The 17,576-nt window shown below is 40.8% G+C and overlaps 2 protein-coding genes across 9 annotated transcripts in view; one reads left to right on the top strand and one right to left on the bottom strand.

Moving 5' to 3' along the window:
- LOC140203032 (cholesin-like) overlaps positions 1-17,576 on the bottom strand; it is a 436,104-nt gene that overhangs the window by 39,578 nt on the left and 378,950 nt on the right. Inside the window, exon 1 of one of the 2 annotated variants that reach the window (XM_072268731.1) lies at positions 6,261-6,482. The exons of the other annotated variant lie outside the window; for it this stretch is intronic. Coding sequence (XP_072124832.1) covers positions 6,261-6,263 — 3 coding nt within the window. The 5' untranslated portion in view covers positions 6,264-6,482. Of the gene's footprint in view, positions 1-6,260; positions 6,483-17,576 lie in introns of those variants that run through there. 2 annotated transcript variants of the gene reach the window in all.
- Positions 7,308-17,576, top strand: part of LOC140203031 (probable G-protein coupled receptor 146) — a 155,809-nt gene continuing 145,540 nt past the window's right edge. For 4 of the 7 annotated variants that reach the window (XR_011887270.1, XR_011887269.1, XR_011887268.1 and 1 more), the window contains exon 1: positions 7,600-8,200. The gene's annotated coding sequence lies outside the window, so the exon portion shown is untranslated. Of the gene's footprint in view, positions 7,489-7,599; positions 8,201-17,576 lie in introns of those variants that run through there. The other 3 variants (XM_072268725.1, XM_072268727.1, XM_072268724.1) reach the window with 3 other exon arrangements.

Genomic DNA, 17,576 nt, shown 5'->3' with positions numbered 1-17,576 from the left:
CACAACCCCTAGAATTGTGTTTCTTTATCAAGAGCAAGGCTATTCCATCAGCAATTGCTAATACTGGTATCTGTAGCCAATAGGAAATTGTTCATAAGCTACACATTTAAACTGCTGAGATAATTTCCCTTAGAAATGTTATCAGTTTATTTCGCAAAGCACCAGCACATTTGAGCACCTGATTGGCAAGTTGCATAGGTCTTAGACACAACCTGTGCGAATCTCCTTGAAATGGATTGCAACATAATTTGAGTGCAGCCAAATAAATTGTTGGCTAATCCTTTGATTGTAGGATTGAAAATTTGGATTAGTATACACAGGATTTAGATAGACTCAATACCTCAAGAGATCATGTGTTCTTAAACCTCCAGTGCAAACAAAAGTAGGGCAACTTTCAAACAAAGCCAGTCAACGGAGCTCTGTATTCAGTTTTGAATTTAGGAAGTTACTGAATGGTACAATGTATTACAGAAGAAATAACTCTTTTCTCAGCTAAATTTTAAAGTTTGAATAATATGTTTCTCTTCCTAGACGCATCTGTATACAACAACATGTCTAGAAACCTTTTTGTAGGTTGGGAACATATACAATTCATTAGGGGAGCTTCCAAGTGCAAGAATTATTAAATAAAAAGTAAGACAAGTAAAAAGTAAGGAATGAAAGGTAGCAGAAGCCAGGAGTCCTTTGGCAAAGATGAAAAAATAAAATGGGAAATTGTAACTAGTGTGGGTAGCTGACTTGTTGAGGTAGCTTCTTAAAAAAAACAGAAGTCAAGAATGGTGAAATTAAAGAAGTACACTTAATAAAATGCCAGTATTACCAATGTTAAAATAAAATTTCTATATATTCTGTATGGCAAGACTCTTGACTCTCCAGCCTTAGAAAATAGATAAACAAGAGGTGCTGCCTGGCCTGCTGTGTTCACCAGCAACTTTGATGTGTGTTGCTTGAATTTCCAGCATCTGCAGATTTCCTCGTGTTTGCGTTTTTAAATTCACATATTTTTTCTACTTTCAGATGCATATCTACTTAGTAAACGTTTGAAGACTGCTGAATTTGCCCGAAGCGATAAAAATGGCTTTATTAACCCCTTGAAGCCTCTTGAGGAATATGACATAAATTTACACAAGGCTTTATCTTTGCCTCTTTTAGGCTTTGGTTAGCACCAGTCTGGAGTTTCCAGCAGTCTGGGGCCATCTCAGAGATAGCACCGTTGCATTCACAGGTCAGCTTAAATAGTTAAATCTGTGTAAATACCTTAGAAAGCAATAGCAGTAGCAATTGCAAGATGAATAGAGATGTCCAGCAATCTGTTGTTGATTGATGAACAGTTGATTCAATTAGCCTGTTCCTCTGCTGTAATGCCACTCCCCAGTACTGAATAACTACACCACAAATTCAGTCAAGAATCATTTATATAAAAAAGTAGCCTCCTGAGTGAACTACTTCCTTACATGTGGTAGGATACACTTTCCTGAAAGGCAGAGCAGAGAAAGTTCACTAAATTAACTCTGGCATGAAGCAGTTGTCTCAGAAAGAATAATTATGCCTATATTCATGTACAATTTTAGAAGAATACAATTCTGATGGGGGGTTGGCTGATTATGCATTGAAAGGATACTTATTCTCTCAGGTGGAGCAATCCAGAACCATGAATAAATGAACAACAGTTATCCATTTATCCCAAGACCAAATTGAATATTATTCCTTCTCTGCAACGGCTATTCTCTACTTCAGAATTGTGGGGTCCAATCATTAAGTATAATCAAGAACAAGATAGATTATTGCACAACAAAGATTAAGGGCTGCAGGAAGAATATGATGTTGAAAGCAGGATGATTTCAGCCATGACTTTATTTGAATGGCAGAGCAGGCTAGAGAAGCCAAGTAATCTAGTCCCACTGTGATTTTTTTTGTTCTTCTTATAAATACACTCAGACCCCACATAGCGTTGGTTCGTTACAACACGGTTATACGAGTCTCTATTGAAATTTTTTTAAATGACAAAAAAATCATTTTAAACAACACTTAAAACTTCTCAAGACTGGTAATTATTACAGTGAACATTCAATCTGCCAATGACAATGCTTTACATACACTCTAAAACACTTTCAGCCAATGACATATTAGCTCACGCTCTGCCTCCCCTGCAGGTGTAAACATTCTTCTTCCCTCATCGATTTATTCCATTTTTTTCACCCACAATGTCTGGAAAAAGACCTGCAACTTCCAGGTGAGAGGACCACATCTAAGATGTCTATGAAAAGCATTAGCATGGATGTGAAACTGCAAGTGGTATGGTGTTTGAAAGCTGGTGAGCATCAGGTTGATGTTGGCACCTCTTTGAAATCTACCTTTGTTCATCGATAATGACACTGACTGGGAGCAAAGCAATAAGGCAAAAAGAAGTGCTCTCCGCATGATCTCCTGCTACCAAGAACTGCTTCTTGAGAGGAAACTTAAGAAAAAGCAGGCAAATCTTGACGTCTACTTGAAGAAGAAGCTAAAGTTAGAGGAGGACCCATAGCCTGATCCCTCGTCTAAGGTGCAACCACCACCCACTTCCCCCCACTGCTGTTGCTGTGATATGTTGCTGCTCCAAAGATGTACAGGTTAGGACCACTTGCATGTTTCTTACTCCACAAATTACTGTGTGTACATAAAATATCATATATCTCGGGTGTGACTTTCTAAATATCAGGCACGTGTCTGTTTATGTAACGCTATAATGACCCCACACAGCGCTGATTTACATCGCGCTCTACCTCCAAGGGGAACATTCTCAGCATGAAGCGGGGTCTGAGTGTATAGAGAAATTCTTTCTCGTAATAAAAAAATGACTGTAACAATCAGCACAGATTAAATGCAGGTTTTCAAAATATTTCTTTTCCACTTGCCTGATTGTATAATCTAGAATGAACTAACTGAACAGGTGGTGGAAGCAGATTCAATGGTAACTTTTAAAAAAAAGCTTAAGATGGCAAATAGGAAATACTTACATGCCTGTGGAGAAAAGGACTCATTAAATCGATCCTTCAAATATCAGGCAGATGTACAATGTGAAAATAAGTGACGCTGAAGTCCCTGAATCCTACGTACACAATCTCAGCCTGCACACTACACCATTTGTACAGATATGAACCACAAGGATTATTTCAGCAGTTTTCAGTTGTGAGTTGTTGAAGAACATAGACAACAAATGTTCATACTCTTCTCTCTCACATACAGGCATTCTCCATTAAGGGAATCCACACTAATAAACAACAACCCCTTAGGAAAATATCATACTTGACTCAAGTGACCGCACTACACACTATTTCCACAGGCCAACTTCAAGGAGCCTTTATACTTGCCAGCTCAATCTTGTGTACGGTGAGCGGTCAGGCAAACATCAAGCTACGTTCATAACTCTCATCCTTTTCTGGTCTCAACTTCTGCCTTTTGATCATTCAAAAGTTTAATTTGTCCATGACTACTGGCTGTGCCTTTAGCTGCCAAGGTCCTAAATTCAGGAAACCCTATATCCTTTCTTCCACAGATAAGAGACCAATTGAAATCCACGCCTTTGACTAAGTATCCAGCACACTATATACTGTACTTGCAGGTCTGGCTTGGAATTCATTTTGTTCTGAACACTGTAATAGCTTGCAATTTTAAAGGTGCCACATAAATAGTAGTCATTGCTTTAATCTGTGTAATTGTCAGAGCATCTATCTCACCTGTCCCATCCACACATATTGTGGCAACCTAAGATTTATAACCTGCATGAGTACACCCTTCCAAGTGTTGCCCATCTGACGCTGTGGCTTCAGCTTTTCAGATTAGCTATCCTCATAAGTACTTTGTTTTGTAATTTAACATACAGTATATATTCTTTAATTTATTCTGTATGTCAGCAAAGCCAACATTTACTATCTTCAAAAAAGAAAAGCAGAGCCTGGGTGATGATTGGCAGATGACCACTCATCATCATCCATGCTAATGAATGAAAGACAGTTTCAAGTCAACCCCATAGCTGTGGGGCTGTTAGTCACATGGGGTCCACACCAGCTATCAATCAGACCAATGGATTTTTAAAGGAAACCCTACAGTTTCCTGTTCACCATTACTTATATATAGAATCTGTTTCAGAATTTGATTACTTAAATTTAAATTGCCCAGATGCCATGCAACTTCATGTCTCCAGATCAGTAATCCGGGCCTCTAGATGCTAGTTGAATTATGTGCTCAATATAGCAACACGCAATAAATAGTGTTCATCTGCAGCCCTTCAGCTTCATGTCCACTAAACTCCAGATGCTTGAAAGCAAAGGAAAACTCATTTTTCTACAGGATCTACCATAATGTAATGAAGTACATTTGAACTGAGATTGCTCTGTGCTATAGCAAAACGTCCTGGTAAATTTAAGTACAGAGAGATCTCACAGATATCAACCAGGTAAAATGCAAGATGCGCATGCTTGTGTTTCTTATTCATTAACGTCCTGGTGAAATATGTGCCCAGAAATAAAATACAGAAGTTAATGCTAAATGATTGTTTTTTTAACTGTAATATACAGTGGCTATTTTATTAGGTACGCCTGTACACCTATTCGTTAACGCAAATATCTCATCAGCCAATCATGTGGCCGCAACTCTATGCACAAAAGCATGCAGACATGGTCGAGAGGTTCAGTTGTTGATCAGACAAAAACATCAGATTGGGGTAGAAATGTGATCTAAGTGACTTTGACCGTGGAATGATTGTTGGGGCCAGACAGGGGCAGTCTGAGTATCTCAGAAACCGCTGATCTCCTGGGATTTTCACACACGCTCTGGAGTTTACAGAGAATGGAGCGGAAAGACAAAGGAACATCTAGAGAGTGGCAGTTCCGTGGGCAAAAGTGCCTTAACTTATTAATAAGAGAGATCAGAGGAGAATGGCCAGACTGGTTCAAGCTGACAGGAAGGTGAAAGTAACTCAACTACTGTAACAATATGTCACAACAGTGGTGTGCTGAAGAACATCTCTGAAAGCACATGTCAAACCTTGAAACATATGGGCTGCAGCAGCAGAAGACCAGAAACATACATGCAGAAGGCCTCTTTACCTAGTACAGGAGGTACCCTAGAAAGTGGCCACTGAGTGTAGTTGAACTATGATAACTGCTGTATGCCAAATATCTTAAACAAAACTAATAGGTACAAACCAAACATTAAAATAATTATATTGAATCTTGGCATTCAAATAATAAAATAATATACCACTGCAAATTCTAATTAGGCACTGTACCAATGTAGGTGCATTTACTGGTTTTACAATCAAGGATTTGTACAAATAATCCAGATAGGAATAAAACTCCCACACAGCACCTGGCGAATTTAAATGCAGTTGATTAGTTAAAACCTGAAATAATATAAAAATCTGTTATCAGTAAAGGCGACTGGGAAACTGCTGGACTGTTTTCTGGAGTAACACACAGAGATTGCTGGAGGAACTCAGCAGGACAGGCAGCGTCTACAGAAGGGAATAAATAATTGACAGTTTAGGCTGAGACCTTTCATCAGGACTGCCTGGTTCACTAATGGCCTTTTGGAAGGAAAATCTGCCAGCTTTGCTTAGATTGGTCTTAGATACCAGACATCCCACCTCTCCCGGAAGTTCCAGGAGTCTCCCGCATATTAATAGTGGCTCCCTGATGCCCGCAAATTATATGCAATATCACGGAAATCAATTTTTTGAGAGCGAGCGAGCGAGAGAGAAAAAGCGAGAGGGTGAGAGAGACCACGAGAGGGAGAGAGCGCGAGTGCGCCATGGCAGAGTGTTGCAAAAAAAGAAAATATAAAACGTATGTCACCCCAGACTACACTAAAGTGTACCCCTGCCTAATAGGGGTCAAAATAATGACTGTGTTGCTCACTGTGCTGTTTGCAACAGTGACTTTTCTATTGCCCATGGTGGGTTAAAATGTAAAAGAGAAGTTGAGGTGAGTTTAACAGGTGTCATTCATTCATTAGCATAGCTAATGTTATTTAAACTAGCTGGCTAGCTGCTAAGGAGCTACTCTATTGCAGACATCCCACCTCTCCCGGAAGTTCTGGGTGTATCCCGCAAATTGATGGTACTACCTCCCTGAAATGAGTTTTTGCAGGGTGGGATGTCTGAGATACTATGTTATTTTTTACAACCATACACTTTCTAACTGTAATGGCCAACTTGCATACAAAAAAAAACGTAAGAAATTAGGAGCAGGAGTAGGCCTCCTTCAAGTCTGCCCTACCATTCAACAAGATCATGGTTGACATATGCTGGCCTCAAGTCCTCTTCACGATCCTACAACTCCTCCATAATGACCAGACAATGTCTTGATGAAAATTAGCTGGGCTGGTACTGACAGATATCTTAGAACACCCGATAGGCCTTAATTTTATGGCTCAACACGAAGGATAAGTCTTCTAACAACAATAGCACTGGCTGGCACTGGAGTGTTGGGCTTGTGGAATGTGACCAAGAATCTAGGGTGGGGCTAGGTTCCAGAACTTTCTAATTTTGGAAGGGAATGCTACCCACGGCTATCACTTTAAGTCACAAAGGTGCTGGCAGACTTACAATTACGATAAGTCACCAGCTTTCCGGAGATGTTCCAGGTCCACATCCGCAAATTGCTCAGAAGAACGGTACCTTAACCAGAATATGCCGTTAGTAATTTTCCGTGCCTCACTCGCCGCAGTTATGAAACTGCTGGAGGCAGCAAATGATTGCAATCTCTTATCAATCCCGGGCACATTGTGCGAATTCCTTGGCAAGAGCCCAATAGTTGTGGATCAGCCATTAAATTACTCCATACAGGAGAAGATCGTCTTTATATTTCCAGCTCACACCGGCCACTATCTATCAACACCTCTTCCCCCAGTACATGTCCAAGCTTTCAAAACTATCTCTTGACCACAGTTGCTGTTTATTGCGAAACATCCCTTACTAATGAAGCCAGTCACAAAAATGCCAAGCACTTGACGAAGAGCTCTTCATCAGCTCGGTCTCCCCCTTGCAAGCTTTTGAGAAACAAAAAGCAGATCTCTTTATTTTCCGTTTACTGCAAAGAGTTATGTCCAGCGTCGCTACTCGGAAAGTACCCCATTTCTACACTTCCTCTCATGATTTCTCCGGCCAGCTCCTGTTTCTAACAAAAAGGAATAACAGCCTCCCCCACCCCCCATCCCCCGCGAACTGTCACAAGTGTTATAGTTCTCATAGACAAAACGCCAGATCATTTCTTTTTCCTATCTGGAGATAGTTTGAAAAAATTAGCGTAGACGCTTTTATTGGTTTCTGGGGTTCGGTTGATAATACAGCGCGTTTCTCTCAAGAAACTCTTTCTTCAAAAAAAACATAAAAGACACACTGTTGGTCTGAATGAAAACAAGGCTCCGGCGCTGAGCAAAACAACTCAAAACAATTCTGGTAGGAAACAGGCCAGTGAGAATCCCATTGTGCACCCTTGCACAAAGGTAAGCACAAAGAGGACTTGGTTTTGAAGCTTAACTGTGGGGGGGGGGGTTGGGGTTAATAAAAACAAGCAAGATCTGAGGTGCCTCAATGGAAATCCTGCCTACGGAATAGGCAGCTTGCCAGACGAGCCTTCTGTGGTGCAACCGCAATGCATTTGGGCTTTTAATGAAATCCAGGCAGGACACATTACATGGTGTATCTGCCGAGAGCTAGCCTCCCTCTAGTAATCTCTACTGATAAACAACGCTAAACAGGGATTCGGCAGCAGGAAGAGAAAGAGAAAGAGAGAGAGAGAGAAGTGGTGCGGTTCTGACGTTGTGTGTTCTTCCCCCACCTTGTTTCATTTGTGTGACCAGATACTATCTGGGGCAGTCTCCTTCCTCTGAATAGTTCGTGAAGTTGTGTTTTTTTTCTCTCTCTCTGGAGCTCCATCGTTCAGTGGCCAGGTCCCGGGTAAAAATAAGCCGCTCGCCATCGCCCGCTGCACCTTCTGCCCGGGGGACAGCATGTAAACCACATTAAACTTCGCTGTCAAAATACACTCGTTCTAGACTGTTCAGAGCACAAGGAACGATGGCAACACGTCGGACCAGTGACCCACACGCGGGGTAAGGAGCGGTGCTTAATACTCAAACCCTGTTCGGAATCCAACGTCGTACGTTCCTTCTAAAACAACCACCTGAATTCCTTCTGATCCGAAAATCGAACTGAGTAAGTGTTTCTCCATCATGTCCCCTTGTTAGCCCCGAAACTAGAAACCAAATACAGTTTTGCTTGTTGTGAGTGTTTCTACGGCAACCCTTGAAGCACAGTCCTCGACCACCTGCGATAGAACAACTTTTAAGAGTTTCAAGCAATCCTTCGTCAGATTTCACTCTTGCCTGTAAATTAATCCATGATTAGGATCTCTCCGCACCCACTTATTTTTTGATGCCCAGAATGCCTGTGGCAACTTACAGATACAGTTGCAGTTTGCAGAAGCCGGCTGCGCACTTGCGCTGTTAAGTGTAGAGTTTGTAACTAAAGGCAGACTTATGTATTTGTCACCTCCTGCTCAACTCCCCAACCCCAAGGTAGTCGTAAATTTGCAGGAGCTGACACCGCTCCATCCCTGCGCTGTCATTAGTGAAATATGGGCCATATAAAGGTGGCAGAATCATTTCCTCGTTCACTCACTCAAGCTGTGCAGAGGCCAATGAAAAAGTTATGCTAATACCGGCATGTTTAAAACTAATGAAAGATGAGGAAAGGACGCGAGAAAGGAGAGAGCTGTGATGAGAACCTGTCAGTGGCCTCACGATTAAATGCAGGGGATTTTCCGCAAAAGGATGCCCTGAGCGGGTGACGTACACCCGTTTTCAATTGTTCATTGGTATACCTAGTGGTGTCAACGGGCCAACATCATCCAGACTCTTGGGGAACCAGGTCCCGAGACACTTCCCCATCAGCCCAAAGATAAACATTAGGATTTTAGTACTCGAGTGCAGATTTAACACGCGGAGATAAGGCCTGTGAAAAAAAGGAACGATGGGGGAAAATATAAAGTGAGCAGGAGGCAAATCCTGTACAGCAGGAAAGAGTGAAATAACAAGGGTTAAAAGAGGACTATTGACAAATAAGGTAAACAGAATAACAGAACATTTTAATATCTCATAACATTTTAGAGGAACAAGAGGGCAGGGTTTAAGTCGTTCGGCTCAAGGATGGGAAGGTTGAGAAGTGGCCTTACAAGAATCTCTTCTTTAAAAAGTTTATGTGCTGTCAAGAACCGTTCATAACTTTCTCTGGTGAGTTTAATGGGTGTTAGTGCAGATGCAGGAACTTCATGAAGCTCAGAGGAATGGTGCTACTGTTAGACTTGCTCTGGTGGAATCTCGTGAATGCCTCTAGCTACTGAGTGACTTGCATATTAACATGACAAGAGCCATTTAACTCACCTTACATTTGGCAACAAATTCAGGGCTCCTCGCTGACCTTTGTCTGCTCTAACAGTATCACTGACATAAACTGATTGTGCTGTGCTCTGTATCTTTGTGATTGTAGGATTTTGTTTTTGGTTATGTCAGCTATTGAGGCTGGCACACCTTTCCCAACATACAACTAAGAGAAAATACAGCTTGAAGAACTGCCTATGTCAATAGATCAGCCTGTAACAGATTCATTCAGTATAAACTCAAAAGCCAAACAAGAAAAATTTTGCTTATGTTCTGATACTTGATGCATAGGCACTATTAACAAATCGATATGTTATCTTCTACTCATTAGTTTCCGATTTTCATGGAAACTTAGATAGATAGAAGTGGGATAACGCAAACCTTAAGTACCAGTAAAATCCTGTTGTTGCTTGCTTCTGAAGTTATCTCGGTTAGATGCACAGATATTTATATTCACTCCCCTCCCGTGAAAAAAAGTCTTTGGAAACCTTGGCGACAAAGAAGGAGTTCATTTGGGCATAGCACACTACATGTGCTCAATATGTTCCTTCCAGGGACGTTGTGGGCTGTGGGCTATTGCCAGCCTTATCTTGTTCTCCACCCCCACCCCTGTTGCTAAGGGAGGAGGAGTCAATTTTGCTAAGGGGTCTATGATTGATGATGGTGGTAGGGTACAGGAGAATACTGGCCACTGCATCAACTCTTTCCATCTCTGAGAAGAGAAATCCAAAAGCACCCATCTCTACTCTTTCCCTGTGGCCCGCAAATTAATTCACTTTCAAGTCTTCATTCAGATTCCATCTGAAGTCCAGAAATGAATTAGCATCACCATGTATTCAGCCTTGATTTGTAGATGAAGATTGTTTGCTGCATTAACAATTTTGTTAATCTAACAATCCTTGCATTTTTTTTTGCCAATCACTTTAGATCTGTCCCCTCTGGTCTTTGTACCTTTACCAATGGGAACAGTTTCTCTCTATTTAACACATTTTATACTCAGCTATCAAATCTCCTCTCATTTTTTTCTTTACCACCACCTCCACACCCTACCACAACACCTTTGCAACTCAAATCCTCACCACAGTAAATATTTTCAGGACCCTCTGTGGGGTTGCAGGCTAAAGAGCAGAGGCCAAACTTGGACAGAGTCTTCTTGTTGCAGGCTAATTAGTTTTCTATAAAGGTTCTATATAACCTCCCTGCTTGTGTGTTCCGCCTCTATTTACAAATCATAGATCTCCTAAGCATGTTTTCAAAAAGAGCACTGGCACCCTCAAAGATCAGCATTCATATACACAAAGGTTTCTCACAAAGTCAAAGAATTATACAGCATGTGCAAATCATCCACAGAAACCAATGTACACCCCTCTGTATTAATCCCATCTCCCAACACTTGTTCCATAGTCTTCAAGTGCTCATCTTGACACTGTTTAAATGCTGTCAGCCGCTCAGCTTCAACAACTCTTTCAAGCAGTGCATTCCAGGTATTTACCATTCCCTGGTTGTCCCCTCTAAATCTCTTCTCTCTTACCTTAAGTAGATGTTCTCCACTTTATCTACCTGTGATATGGGGAAAAGTTTCCTGCAGTCTACCCTATCTATACCCCTTGTAACTTTACGTATCCCAGTCTGGTCCCATCTTAATCTCTTCCACTCCAGGAAGACAGATTCAGCTTCTCAAGTTTCTCCTCATAAATAAACTGCTCACATCTCAGGCAACACCCTGGTGAATCTACTTTGCATCCTCTCCAGTGCTGTAACATCTTTTATTTATTTATCTGTTTAGGCCAAAGATGTGCAGGTTAGTAAGTCATTGTATATTGTCCTGTGATTAGGCGAGTGTTCAATAGGTGGGTAGTAGCTGGCCAGTGGTGTAGTGGCATCCGCACTGGACTTCGAGGCGAGTGGTCCTGGGTTCGAATCTGTCTTGGCTCCTTGCATCTGTGCTGGGTTGAACATCGAGCTAGCAACTCAGCCTCATAAAAACAGACAAATGCTAAAGATACAGCAAGGATGCTGCCCGGTGCGCCATGAGGTGCAGAAGAGAATAACAACAAATAGGTGGGTTGTTCGGCGGTGCAGCTGATTGGGCCAGAAAGGTCTGTTCTGCAATGTATCTCTACATAAAATAAATAAACCCATCACAAACTCCTTTCTTAGTCCTTGCTTTGTTTTTCAGTCATCCTACTGATGGCCTAAAACTGCATTGGACTGATTGTAACTTCCACTGCATGGTTGACTCCAAGTTGAATTTATTGACCTCTTACTGGTCTGGTCTGGTCATGTAACTTCTCCATCTGATTCTGCTCATTCCTCAAATCAAAAGCTGTTGAAACCATTAGCCAGTCCTTTGTGACATCCAGAACTGATGATTTTAATCAACTTCTAGTTGGCCTTAAGTGCAAAGAAATTCAGCAGCTGGAAATGTAAAATAAAGACAGAAATTGCTGGAGACACTCAGCGGGTCAGCAGTAGGTTTGAAGAAAAGAACAGAGTTAACCTAGCAAGTTAATCTTTGATGAGGTGTCATTGACCTGAAATGTTAGCTCTGTTTCACTCTCCACAAATGCTGTCTGACCTGCTGAGCATTTCCAACACTTTTTGTCTTTATTCCTGGTTTGCTTCCTTACCTCCATCCTTTACAGAGTTGAGATCAACCCAAAATTATTATATCTATACATGTACTCATTCCTTGGATAACACTTGTGTGCTTCCTGACTACACTTGTTTCCAGTTAAGCAATAGCACAGTTTCTATATACAGAGGATTCCAGCTAATTGGGACACATTGGGATCAGTACATTTTGGCCTGATTAAGTGGCTACCCAATTAGCCAAAATATCATGGAAATAGCTAAAAATGTATAAAAAAAAGACAAACTATCATTTAATTGAGTTACAAAATATGTATTTAAATGAAATACAGAACAAATTAGAATATTACCAATACAGTACTATAAAACTCTTTATTAGTTTATCATAGTTATCAACGGAGGAACTCACCCAGCGTGTATGCTGCCACATTCTTTTGTTTGACTGTGATTAATAAAATCAGTGCAAATACCTAGTACAAATAATGGACTACATTTATATAATGCTTTTGACAATTGCATCTTCCCAAATCTTCTTTTTCATTGTAACAGTCAAGGTGGGGATACCTACAAATTCTTGGTAGTTCCTAACTTACTGAAATTGTGAATTCATTCCATTTTCACTCCCGGCCATTTCTGGCATCTCCAAGCCTCAATGCTTGAAACCACAGTTAGCAAAATAGTTCTAAATGTCTTACTGCTTATTTACCACCAACTTTCACTGACAAAAATCGCTGCTTTTGAACACAAGCACACTAAAACACAATGCTATTTAAAAACTGTTTCCCTGAAGCACAGTGTCGTGTCTAATGGCCACATAAGCGCACACGCCTGACATTAATTAGAAACTGTTCAGCAAGTTTCCTGTCCCAGTTAAGCAACATAGTGTCCCAAATAAACGAAGGGAATCCTGGCTATCTTCTCAATTAATTTTTGTTCTCCAAGAGTTGTCCCAAATAAGTGTCTGCCACAATTAAACGACGGCCCAATTTACCGGAATTCACTGTTTTTATTCCTGTCTACACATCTCCCTATTTTGGCATACCACACCCTCTCATGCCTTGAAACTGTTCCAACCCTGTTACTCTTTGAGCTGCTTGTGCTCCTCTAATTCTGACCTCTTGCTTGTCCTCAAATTAAACTGCTGTACCAATGATGGAGTTGCTTCAGATGCCAAGGTCCCAAGCTTTGCAATTCGCTTCCTAAATTTAATAGCTTCACTGCCTTTTACATTCTTCAAGATATCCCACAGTCTATCCCTCTAGCCAAACTTTTAATCATCCATCTCAGTATTTTTCTACATGGCCGGCATCAATTATTGTTCAAACAGCCTCCTTGAAGTGCCTTAGGGTGTTTTGGCTACATTAAAGCCACTGTACCATTGGAAATCAATACTCTTACAGTGGTAAGAAAATGCCTAGATTGAAAGCATCACTCATTTCATGATCAGACATAACAATGTCATCTCTTGGAGACATTGAATCTTATCTGGGGCAATTCGTTTCAAAAGAAATGCAAAATCCTTTAGCCTACTCCAAAATGCAAAGTCAGATTATGCTTTAAGCTTGTGCATTGGTTTCCCAAAACAAACTGATGAATGTCTGCCTTCAGCAGCAGGACAGAATATAACAGATGCTCTAACTGCTGACACCACAAAGCTAACAGGAAATGTTTTCGCCATCCCGCTAAAAATTACAGTGATGCATTACATACAGTGCAAAATTTTAGTAATCTACTTGTGACCTTCATCTGCTCATCATTTCAGACTTCAAATTCACTTTACAATTACATCGAGATTAACTTCAATAAGGAAACACTACACATCTAGAGCAACTTTCGCAGCTTCAGCATGCCCCATTCTACTTCCTAATATATTTTGACATGTAGACATAGAGGGAGCACCTACCAAACTGAGCAAAGGACAACTTTAAGATAAAGTGGACATTATTGCAATGACACTGATTGTGAGTTGCATGTTGATAGGACTACAGGGGGTGAATTCATTTGAAAAAGAGAATGTATTTTCTTTTATTTGCTTCGGAAACTACTATTTTGTACAGTATAAATCACTGGAGTTCAAATTATAATGCAATCTAAAATGCTGGAAATATTTAACAGGCTGGGTAGGGGAACAGAGTTGGCGTTTCTGGTCAACAACCTTCCTCAAGTTCTGCAGGTTCTGTTGAGTATTTCCAGGGTTTCCAGATTTAATTTCTAATATTCAGCATCTGTTTTATTTTGTAATCTTCAACCATGGCTCTTCATGACCCACTCCTGTTACATCCACTCACAGGCTCACGGCAATAGAATGGCACCAGACCTCGCCGCTGTTTGTTCCTTTTAGTCAGAAAAAAACTCAGAATTCTATTTTGATGATAGTCCTGCATATATTCACAGAATTCTATCAAACATGTAGAGCTGTTGTCTTGATAAGACTAGTTTCATTAAGTAGCTTTACTCTCTCTTTTAAGTTTTGTTAAATGTAAAATTCTCTCACTTCTGATTAAAATTGCTCTGTAGCCCTACCCTTCTCTTTGAAATCCCAGCAACTCTCCAAGATCTCTGCCCTGCAAACTTGCATATTGAGATTTTATCTCAATCATCCCTTCAGATGGTATGCCCCTTATCTCCAAAAGCCCCTCCCTAAACCTTCACTTTCCTCCCCAACTAAGGTTTTATTTACTTGCACACTTTTGTCTTAATGAGGCTTGGTTCAAATTTTATTTCATAGCGTTTCTGTTATGTAACTTGGGTCACATTGCTACATCAAAGTTGCCACATATGTAAAAATTATTGTTAATGTTCCAAGGTCATGAAAGTCATTGTGGCTATGAAGGACAATTAGTTGCACACCTCATGCTTGAAAAAGAAAAATAGGATAATTTCAAAGTGTGATTCATAAATCTGTTTAATTACAAGGGTAGAATTTTGCTCATTCTGGTTTCGGATAAGTCATTCCTTTTAACTGCAAGCATTTCTGATCTCTGATACTGTTTTTTTGCATTACAACCTCAACAACTGCTGATAATAAGCTGAAAAACAAGAGAAAGGTGTCCCCTGCAGTAACATGAATGGAAAACTCATATCTGCACCAAATATCTTGCATCATACCTTCTCTGTACCTCAACCAGTTAATAATGAGGAGCACATCACATTAAAGATTAGCTTTACCTTGATATTGAACATTGAAACATACAGTGAAATGCAGTGTTTGCATTAATGACCAACACGGTCCGGGGATGTGCTGGGGGCAGCACCCAAACGTGCCATCTTTCTGGTGCCAACATAGCATGCCACAACTTATTAACTCTAACCTGTACAACTTTGGAATGTGGGACATATAAATATGTCAGCTTCATATGACATAAATGTACGTTGTGCATGATCCTCTTAGGTAGGGTAGTGCTACTGTAACACTATTACAGCTCCAGCAATCAATGATAGAACTCCTTACCCAGCCTGTAAGGAGTTTGTACATTCTCCCTGTGAGTGTGTGGGTTTTGTCCAAGTGCTCCTGTTTTCCTCCTGCATTCCAACATCATCAGTTAGGGTTAGAAAGTTGTGGACATGCTTAGTTTGTGCCAGATGCCTGGTGACACTTCTGGGCTGCCCAGCACAATCCTTGGTAATTTGATTTGACACAAATAATGTATTTCACTGTATGTTTCGATGTACATGTGACAGATATATCAGCATCATCATTATGCGCTGTGTAATATGACATGGGCGCTCATGGTCTGTCCGTGATCACGATTGTTCTTGGCAGATTTTTCTACAGAAGTGGTTTGCCATTGCCTTCTTCTGGGCAGTGTCTTTAGAGACAGGTGACCCTAGCCATTATCAATAGTCTTCAGAGGTTATCTGCCTGGCGTCAGTGGTCACGTAACCAGGACTTGTGATTTGCACCAGCTGCTGGTACGACCATCCACCACCTGCTTCCATGGCTTCAAATGATTCTGATCCGGGGGTTAAGCAGGTGCTAAAACTTGCCAAAGAGTAACCTCCAGGCTAGAGGAAAGAAGGAGCGCCTTACATCTTTGGTAGAGACAGATCTCCAACCCGCCTCCCAGTGACAAATAGAGCTAAACTTTATGTTATAGATAAACCCTGGCTTTGAAATTTTAGGCATTTAGAAAGGAGAGGGGGAAATCAGGATCTTGGGTCGAGCTGAACTTCTACTGGCATTGCTCCCTGATCTGAAGGGCTTAGAACGAATTTACTTAAGTGGAAGAAGCAGGTGTTTGTGCTCTTTATGAGATAACAGATTCCAGCTAAATGGGAAAAGAGGGCAGAGGAGCAGAAAGATAGAGAGAAGGAAACTTTCTTCAAACATCATCCATTTAAAATATTTACAACTTCAGGAGGTAATGGGGTAATTTTTTAAACAATTGGCCAATTCCTTTCCAATCGATTGCATTGCAAAACTGGCCTTAGACTTCCTCCCACCCAGCTGCCGGCATGCTATGGATGGGGCAGTGTCTCCACCCCACCCTAACCAAAGATTTTTTATGTTGGTTGTTGAATTATATTACAGTGCTGGTATATGTGCTATTCAAAGCAGGGGCCGCATAGGGTTAAGTACTTTCCTTTCGAGACAATATTTGTCACAGTCAAATTCTTCTGGATAAACAAAGTACATTCATACTAGAAGAAAAGGCAGCACAGATGTATGAGCGTGCCATGTTATTAAAGTCGCTGAATCAACAAAGGGCACCAGTAGAGGTGTTTTTCTTCACAAAGCTGAATCAACAACATTTTCTTCAAACCATTTCAAGCCTTGCATGTAATTAAGCTTGTGCGTAGAGGCTGTAATTTACAGAGAAAAAAAATTAATTTAAGCATCACCCTAAGCAATGTACCAATGCCTGGTCAAGCAGAAAGTGCAGTAGCCTGCAACTAGATCATTGCTGCTGGGTATAAAATTGCAAAAATTTACCACATGAGAAGCCACTTGTCCCACTACATCAATGCTGGTTGAATAAAGGTGATCCAACTTAATCCCACTGTAAAGTTTATGATCTGTAGCCGTGCAGGTGATGACACAAAGTGATTATCCAAGCAATTTTTAAAAGTGCTGCAGTTACCATTTCAGGCAACATTGTCGACCCCTGCCAGTCTTCAGGTGAAAACAATTCTCTCCGCCCTACTCCCTCCACCAATTACAGTACTTTAAATCCATGCCACCTGTTGCTGAGTTCTCTGCCAAGGCAAGTGCTTTTTATCTACCATCTAGGCCTTGTGTAATTTTACACAATTCAGTTAAAACTCCAGTCAGCTTCCTATTCTCCACAGAAAGCAACCCCAGTTTAGCTCGACCCATTGCTAAAGTTCTCCACTTGAGCAGCATCTACTTAAATCCCTTCTGTATCGTCTATAATGCTACTGTGATACTTCCTGCAATGTCAGGGTTATCAGAGACAAACATGGTAAGTTATTAACTTTCTAACCCATTTCAACCATAATTGGCAAAAAAAGAGCACATTTTAATTTAAGAACTACAATTCACTATCTGTCAATGTAGAGAACATTGCATCTGGCAATCAGATCACTGCTGCCTGTTTTCA

This window comes from Mobula birostris, chromosome 9, assembly GCF_030028105.1.
Source record: "Mobula birostris isolate sMobBir1 chromosome 9, sMobBir1.hap1, whole genome shotgun sequence".
NCBI classification, from domain to species: Eukaryota; Metazoa; Chordata; class Chondrichthyes; order Myliobatiformes; family Myliobatidae; genus Mobula; species Mobula birostris.
The sequence above is the reverse complement of the archived record's forward strand: the minus strand, read 5'-3'. Positions and strand labels throughout refer to the sequence as shown.